Genomic DNA, 9,296 nt, shown 5'->3' with positions numbered 1-9,296 from the left:
AGTGGCGCTGTAGCTCAAGTGGTAGAGCGCTCGCCTTGAGCTGAAGAGCTGAGGGACAGTGCCCAGGCCCAGAGTTCAAGCCCCACGACCGACAAAAATAAATGAATAAAGATATATGTTTTCCTGTGTTTGTAAAAGTGGCACAAGCTATGGAAGAATTATTTTTTAATTAAGTTTTTATGAACTATTTTCATTAATAGTCTAGGAATTAGAATAAGGAATATGTATTTTTACATGCTTCTAGAGAAAAAAATGTTAGGCCTCTAAAAGTTTATAATTATACCTTAATTTGTTTATTTATTTTTTTACTTACTGTGAAATTTTTATTTAATATTTATTTTTCAGTTCTGGGGATTGAACACAGGGCCTTGTACATACTAGACAAACACTCCACCACATAATAACATCTCTAGCCCACAGTAATAAATAATTTTAAATTCTCACAAGGCATATAAGGTAAACATTGGTTCACCTTAACTGGTACATATGCAACATATTAGTGGTGAAGCAAAAATCTTAGACACAAACCATTTAATTTAAAAACTGATATTTGAATGTATACATCCAAACATCAAATGGTATGAATCAAATATTAAATAGTCCTTTATAAATCAATTATATTTCAAAAAATCTAAGAAAAAAACTTGCAGTTTTCCCCAACGCAAACAGAGTTAAAAGTTTTACGCTAACAATTACACACTGAATCATATTTCTGAGTCCTATAATATATACTAAGATTTTATAGGCACTTATAACTGCACAGCTTCATTGAGATATGATTCACATACTCTAAAACTTCTGAAATTTCAGTGTTTCTTAGTATGCTCATTGAATTGTAAAAGCATGACTACAGTTTTAGAACTTTTCATTGCTTGTAAAAGAATTCCATAATATTAGTAGGAATTCTACATTGTTCTCTAATTGTCTCTTTCCCAAAAATGGTATAATCTTTTACAAATTGTAAAATTTTAATTAACTATGATATATCTGGAAAAACAAGACACTGAAGAGCACAGTATCCTGAACTTTCTTCTAGCCTTTTCTTGTCCAATATTCATTAGACATCCCAAAGAGGATACTTACCCTATCTGTGTGACCAGGAGCCATAGACAACATTTTCCCCCTTTTCCAGTCCCAAACACAAACTGTATTCTTTGAATCCAGTCCAACTGAAACCAAGCGCTGGATAATATCCAAAAGTCCAGGAGGGAATAAAAGACAAACAAATCAAAGAACCACCAAATTATAATTGGCACATAAATTCTACTTAGGGAGTTTTAAAAATATCAAAATATACATTTCATAGATCTCATAGAAGAAAAGTAGATGTATTTTTTTTTTTTTTTGTCCGTCGTGGGGCTTGAACTCTGGGCCTGGGCGCTGTCCCTCAGCTCTTCAGCTCAAGGCGAGTGCTCTACCACTTGAGCTACAGCGCCACTTCCAGTTTTCTGGTGGTTTATTGGAGATAGGAGTCTCACGGTCTCCCCTGCCCGGGCTGGCTTTGAACCGTGATCCTCAGATCTCAGCCTCCTGAGTAGCTAGGATTACAGGCGTGAGCTACCAGCACCCGGCTTGAATATATATCTTTATGTACTTAGCACTAATTATTTTTATTCTTTTTTCCTCACTAGTTATTTTTCTATTTCAACCTCTTTGACTTTTTATTTTTTCGAGACAAGATTGCATTATGTACTTCAGGCTGGTTGTCTTGACCTTATTATGAATCCATATCTGGCTTCAAATTCTATATCCTCTTGTCTCAGTCTCCCCAGTACTAACATTACAGACATGTACCACCATACACAGCTTAACAGAACATGCCAACCAGTAAAGTTAGGGCCAAGTTCAAATTCCAGTACATTAAAGAAAAAAAATACAAGATAAAAAGAAGAAAAATACTGAAAGAAGATAAGATTAGACTAAAGGTGAGAAGGAACAGCTGGGAACGTGGCTTAATGGTTATGCACTTGCCTAGCATGCATGAAGCCTGGATTTGATTCCTTAGTAACACACATAATCAGAAAAAGTTGGAAGTAGCACTCTGGCTCAAGTGTTAAGAGTGTTAGCCTTGAGCAAAAGCAGTGACAGTGCCCAGGCCCTGAATTCAAGCCTCAGGACTGGCCAAAAAAAAAAAGGATGCAAAAGAGCCAAGGAAGGATACAATTCAATGTGAGCATAAAACCTGAGCAGCTGATTATGTCTAAAGTGGAGAGAAGGAGCTGGATTTGGTAGCTCTTGCTTGTAATCCTAGCTACTCAAGAGGCTGAGATCTAAGGATTGTGGTTTAAAACCAGCCTCCAGCTCAAGCAGGAGGAGACTCCTATCTCTAATGCAAGCATTTTTTTTCAATGAGTTAATATATAATCAACAACAAAATACTATCCACTCATTTTTCATAGCCTCAGTTTTAGTGGCAGGACAGAAAAGTCATGACCCAAATGTATAGCTCAAAAGTTTAGCTAGTTGTCTATGAAGCACTTTTAACCCCCCTCCCAAACCAAAATTTCTGAGTTTAGTTTTCTAATAAAACTTTGTAAATATTTAATGAAACAAATATGTGAAACATATTACTATAAAGTGGGCAAAAATGATGAATGGGTAAAACCAATGAAGATTCTGTAATTTAAATGCATACCAGAAAATTACTGCTTGGGGGGGAGTAGTTGAGGAAGTGGGGAAGGAAGGGATGGTAGGGGATAAACAAAGGAGGAAGCAACAATGCTCGATAGGAAATGTACTCATTACCTTACTCATGTAATTGTAACCCCTCTGTACAGTATTTTTACAATAAAAACATATTTAAAAGAAAAAGAAAATTACTGCTTCTGTTTCTACCCTGTAGCATACCTTACTCTAAGTACAGTGAATGAGCCATCCTTCATTCCAAGGGCAAGATGGATTCCATCTACATTTATAGCTGCACAACGAATTGGTTCTTCCATATTACACCTTGCTATTAATGCATGATCTACTAGGCTCCAAATCCTGAAACATTTAATTTATAATAAGAGAAGAACAGTTAACAGTATGCCTTAAATTTTTTTATTTAAATATTTTGTTTAAAATAATAATCTTTTTTTTAACTCAGAGTTAAGGCATTTTCTCTGAACATTTTTGCTCTATCTTGGTGCTCTACCACTTGAGCCAAATCTCCCCTTCTGGTTTTTTGGTGGTTAACTGAAGATAGAAGTCTCTTGAACTTTCCTGCCAGGACTGGCTTCAAATCATGATCCTTAGATCTCAGCCTCCTGAGTGGCTAGGATTATAGGAGTGAGCCACCAGTGCCCAGCAATTCTTTAATTGAACTCAGGGCCTAAGCACTGTCCCTGAGCTTCCTTTTGCTCAAGGCTAGCACTCTACCACTTGAACCACAATACCACTTCCAGCTTTTTCTGTTTATGTGAATCCAGGGCTTCATGCATGCTAGGCAAGTACTCTACCACTAAGCCACATTCCCAGCTCAATTCTATTAATTTTAAAGTACTTTTTAATGTTCATTTGATATATTATCAGCTACAGCATAATTATATGTAAATATTTTTACAGTTTTAAGTGTATCTAAGGACAAATCTCAGCCTATTCAATTACTTTATGAAGTAAATTATAGTTGATTACCTGACTGAACGATCATCACTTCCGGTCACAGCCAAAGGTTTAGTGGGATGAATAGCAAGTGCCCAAAGTTCACCTTCACAATGCCCTTGCATAATTAAGAAAGGTTTGTTTCTTTCATGTACCACAATTTCAAAAATTTCACTGTCCTGTGTTCCAACTAAAATGTGGTCACCTCTCCAGCAAACACTTCTCACAGACAAACCTATAAAAAGTGCATTTAATATCAATATTAATATTGTGCTTAGAATCAGTCCTCTGATAAGGCAATGCCAATCTTCTTCATTGGAAATCAGTGTGTGTGTGTGTGTGTGTGTGTGTGTGTCTGTGTGTGTGTGTGTGTGTGTGTCTGTGTGTGTGTCTGTGTGTGTCTGTCTGTGTGTGTCTGTCTGTCTGTGTGTGTCTGTGTGTGTCTGTGTGTCTGTCTGTCTGTCTGTCTCCTGGGGCTTGAATTCAGGAAATGGGTATGTCCCTGAACATTTTTGCTCAAGGCTAGAGTTCTACCACTAGATTCACAGCTCCACTTCCAGTTTTTATGGGGTGGTTATTTGGAAATAAAAGTCTCATGGACTTTTCTAGCTGGGCTGTCTTTGAGTTGAGACTCTTAGCTTCCTGAATATCTAGAATTACAAGCATGAGCCACCAGCACCTGGCTTAATTTTTGTACCTTTTGTATCATGGACAGAGATAGAAGAAAATAATCCAAGTCTTTGATTCATAATCTCAGTTTCTTCAATGACCCATATTGTTTTCTGTATGGAATACTTCTATTTTTATGTACTTTTTATGTATTTTCTACCATCCTTTTAAAACATACATTCTATTTTCTTTCACCTTGTTAGACAATTTTAAGAGTCTGATGATACTAGCTGAAGTCTTACAGCACGATGGTCTATATCATTAAGTAATTACTCAGGAACTACCATATAAAGGTATAAACATATAAAGTCAGGTTATTACAAAAGAAAAATAATACAAATATATATATATATATAAGTTATATTGCTTTTCTTTTGTAAAAATCTTGATTTCATATGTTCGTAGTAATCTCTTGCCTATGTTTCACTTGTCAATGTGCTAAATACCAAGTCTCTTACTTCCTCATACTTCACTCCTGTAACCTTAGAAAAATGTGTTTTTTCAGTTTCTCATCTGTACAATGTGGTCGGTGTAAAATACTGTATACCTTATAATATTCTTGTGAATGTTGTAAATTCAATAAAATAATTATGTAAGCTTCAGAATTATAATAATACTAGCCACATTAACAAAATACAACAGTCAGCATTCACAAGCTACATATGTTGCAGATATTCTTCTAAAGTATTTCACAAATACTCAGTATTGTGAAGTAGTTATTCTTATTTCCTCAGTGTACAAAAGATGTTAAAGGATTAACTCAGGGTTAAATATCTGCCAAGTGACTGGTGCATGATTTAAACACAGGCCTATCTAACTTCTAATCTTAGTCTTGTAATACAATGCCACATTAGCAATTAATATGTTAAAGCTTGCATGAAAGATTCTGTTCCATATATGATTTATCCATAGTACTGGAGTTTGAACTTAGACCTAGTACTTGCTAGGCAGTTGTTCTACAGCATGAACCAGCCAAATTTACAAATTGTGATGAAGGAAAAATACTGAAATCATCTTCTGCAAATGCTCCCCAATCCAAACATACTTTAAAACAGCTTATTTGGTAAATAGCCAAATTTAGCTTTTTTTTTTTTTTGTCGGTCATGGGGCTTGAACTCCAGGCCTAGGCATTATCCATGAACTTTTTTTACTCAAGGCTAGAGCTCTACCACTTTGAGCCACAGTGCCACTTCCAGTTTCTGGTGGTTAATTGGAGACAAGAGTCTCATGGATTTTCCAGCCTAGGCTGGTTTGGAACTGTGATCCTCAGATTTCAGCCTCCTGAGTAGCTAGGATTACAGGTGAGAGCTACCAGAGCCCAGCAAATTTAGCATTCTAATAGTAAAATATTTCAAAAATCCAAGGTTACTAAAATAACACTCTCAGCCCCTTTTCCCCTTAGTATTATTTAGGTAAGATTTCTCATTTTTGCCTGAGGTCAGCCTCAAACTACAATGGACTCTCCATTAATTGGGATCACAGATCTGTATTCCTACACACAATTTACACTTAACATTCTAATTAATATTTTCAAAACCCAAGGTTACCAGAATAAATGCCTATCACATATCTGTAGACTTCATTATTATAGCCATATATTCCATTTAAGCTTTTGTAAGGCCATAGTGAGCCCAAATTCTCTCTATTTAAGTAAAAGTTCCCCTCAATAGATTTCAGTTAAATGTATACAGTGTGAAGAGGTAAATCAAACTCATATATACTTACAAAACATTTACGTTTACTGAAATAACAGTCACGGATTCACTGAGAATTTGCCTAGTAATAAAACATTTATTTCATTATTACCTTTGTATCCCTGTTCAGTTTCCCTGAGATCAATCACAGTAATTGGTTTAAAAGTTAAATCCCACAGACGAATACAGCCATCTCTGCCACCAGTAGCAAATCCTTCTTCACAGGCATTCATGGTAAAAATTCCTGCCTAGATGAAGAAACAAAGAAATTTAACCATATAAACTTCTGAAGAACATCTGTTATATGAAACTTAAAGTCTACTTAGCAATATTTTTGTGTATGATATGGGAATAAACAAAAAATTCAGAACATAGAAAAGAAAATCTAGATATAAAGTTCTTTGAGACCTTAGTATATAGTTAAGATGGTATGTAATGACATAGACCTAACATACCAGAGAATAAAGTTAAATTTTACAGTACACATAAAATTGAATTATAGAGGAAAATTCTACATACAAAATAAAAAAATTAATTTTTATATGAGGAAAGAAAACATAAACAAAGACAAACAGGAAACTACTTTTAATTTGTATGAACCAAAAGTTAATTATCACTAATATACAGATAAATAAAAGAAATAAAAAGGCCTGAAATGTAGCTCAGTGATTAAAGTGCATAACTAGGATTTCTAAGACCCTGGGTTCAGCCCCAGCACCATTAAAGAAAAAAAGTAAAATAAAAACAAAAAAACCCCAACATAATACAACAAGCAAACAAAAGAGCAAATGATAAGGAAAGTTAATTAATAGAAAAGGGAAAGAAACGGTGAAATATATGAAATTTCTCAAGTGACAGGAAACAAAATTTTAAAAGTTACCATCTTTATCCAGAGATAAGCAGGAATTTATAAAGCATGAGTATATTCTGTATGGATGAATATGAAATGGAACTAGTATTTTTTTATTTTTATTTTTTTGTCGGTCGTGGGGCTTGAACTCTGGGCCTGGGCGCTGTCCCTAAGCTCTTCAGCTCAAGGCGAGCTCTCTACCACTTGAGCTACAGCGCCACTTCCGGTTTTATGATGGTTTATTGGAGATAGGAGTCTCACAGTCTCTCCTGCCCGGGCTGGCTTTGAACCGCGATCCTCAGATCTCAGCCTCCTGAGTAGCTAGGATTACAGGCGTGAGCCACCAGCACCCGGCGGAACTAGTATTTTTACACAATGATGCCAACTATGCAAAATACCACAACTTTTGTGGAAAAATCTGATGTTTTGGTTCTTTAGGCATCTTGCTCAGAGCCAGTCTTTACTAAGTGTTTCTTATGTTTACTCAGGATATTCTACTATTCTTACGGCTAACAACATGACAGGTCTATGCTACGTATAGCTAGCTCCCTTCACTTTGTAAGAAGGGACACAAATGTCAAAAAGCTCAAATCAAAATATACTTGTTCATTTTAATTGGTTTTATTTTTTTCTGATATGGTAACTTATTTATGTGAACATGTCATAAAGTACAAAACTTAAATCACTTTACCATTGACTTAATGAATCATTTTTTTCTAGATATGTACTCAATTTCCAGTAGTGTTAGCCTTAAAATTTCTAGCTTTATTTTATTATAGTTAATCTAGAATTGAAGTCAACAAGCTTTTCTTTAACACTTTCTAGAAATACACTGCTAGAGCAATGGTTTTAAATAAGATACTAATTATACTAATTTAATAACTAGCCATGAGTCTAACTGTATATCTCTTCATTGAAACCTTAAAAACAAATTAATTCCATTAGAATAGCATTATTCAAGAATTTTAACTGATTAGAAACAATGTTATTCTGTTGTTCTAAGAAGGTTAAATAGTTAAAGTGTAAATGTTTGTAGTATCAAAATACTTACAGTATGAGCTCCTTGTATTGTTCGTATAAGATTAATTCCTTTCCAAACATATATATCTCCACTGAGTGCACCAGAATATGTTAATTCATCCCTCGCACAGGCTAGGCACAAGATTGTCTGAAGGTCACCCGTTTTACCAAAGATACCACGTTTTGGGGTCAGAGCATTTCCACACAAATTCCAGAACTGAAAGGTACACAGTATAGTCAAATTACAAAAAAAAAGGCATCCCAATACTTTTATGCTAGCAGCAGATAGAAGTTATCTAGCTAATTGCCTTATGATACAATAGCCTTCAGTGTTCACATCCTCATCCTAGTGCTGTTATAGCAAATAAATCACTGTTCTTCAATCTTTATCTGTAAGAATAAAGACTTTTAACTAATTTACTTTTTAAGATACATATTATCTCGTTTAAAAAATGGACATCAAATTTAGTTTAAAAAGTTGGAATTGAGTAAGTTTACTGAGGTACTTCAAGAAAAAAAAATTGGGAATGAGAGCTAGCAATGAAAATGAAGACACAACATCATACACTAACAGGAAAAGGACCAAATTTAATATTTAGTCTCTGTTAGAAACAATAAATATGGAGAGAGACTGTATGTTATACAAATCATTATTTCAAAGTTGAGCAATTCTTTTGTTTATAAAGCTTAAAAACAAGACAGCAAGTGGGGTGCTGGTCGCTCATGCCTATAATCCGAGCTACGCAGGAGGCTGAGATTTGAAGTTTGCAGTTCAAAGCCCGCCTGCACAGGAAAGTCTGTGAGATTCTTATTTCCAATTAATCACCAGAAAGCTAGAAGTGGGCCTGTGGCTCAAAGTGGTAGAGCTCTAGCTTTGAGCACAAAAGCTCAGAGACAGTACCTAGGCTTTGAGTTCAAGACCCACGATTGGAAACACAGACACAGACAGACAGACAGGCATGCATGCACGCACGCACACACACACAGAAAGCAACCCATTTGAAATTACTTAATCTTGTGAGGAGTTAAAAGAGATGAAAGAGGAGACTCTTCTCTCCAATTCACTACTCAGAAAAAGCCAGAAGTGGCACTATGGCTTAGAGCACTAATTCAACTTTAAGTTACTGTGTAAAATAACAGTTCTTTAACATTATATATTTGCATTTTAAGGCCTGATGCCTAAAGAAAAACTATGATACATGTCCATTCAAGTATCATATTGCTTTAAGTGTACAATTTTTAAACTTAAAAGCTATATAATTTGCATAAGAACAGATAGTCTTCTACCTTTCTGAAAGTCCTAATCTGAATCTATTCTTTTCTTTTAGATCACTGACTCCCAAACTTGACTTCAGCTTAGACTCACCTAGGAAAAATTATAAAATTTTCTTTTTTTTTTTTTTTTGGTCCAGTCATGGGGCCTGAACTCTGGGCCTAGGCGCTGTCCCTCAGCTCTTCAGCTCAAGGCTAGCGCTCTACCA

General features: G+C 35.2%; 1 protein-coding gene across 1 annotated transcript in view; it reads right to left on the bottom strand.

The window, feature by feature from the left end:
• The window catches only part of Eml5 (echinoderm microtubule associated protein like 5), a 139,385-nt gene that overhangs the window by 82,535 nt on the left and 47,554 nt on the right, over window positions 1-9,296 (bottom strand). The window contains exons 6-9 of the mRNA XM_013013367.1: window positions 7,847-8,032; window positions 6,058-6,193; window positions 3,616-3,817; window positions 2,848-2,985 (exon numbers count right to left, since the gene is read on the bottom strand). Of these exons, the coding sequence (XP_012868821.1) occupies window positions 2,848-2,985; window positions 3,616-3,817; window positions 6,058-6,193; window positions 7,847-8,032 (662 nt within the window). The remainder of the gene's footprint in view (window positions 1-2,847; window positions 2,986-3,615; window positions 3,818-6,057; window positions 6,194-7,846; window positions 8,033-9,296) is intronic.

This window comes from Dipodomys ordii, unplaced genomic scaffold (assembly GCF_000151885.1).
Source record: "Dipodomys ordii isolate 6190 unplaced genomic scaffold, Dord_2.0 Scaffold2, whole genome shotgun sequence".
Lineage (NCBI taxonomy): Eukaryota > Metazoa > Chordata > Mammalia > Rodentia > Heteromyidae > Dipodomys > Dipodomys ordii.
The sequence above is the reverse complement of the archived record's forward strand: the minus strand, read 5'-3'. Positions and strand labels throughout refer to the sequence as shown.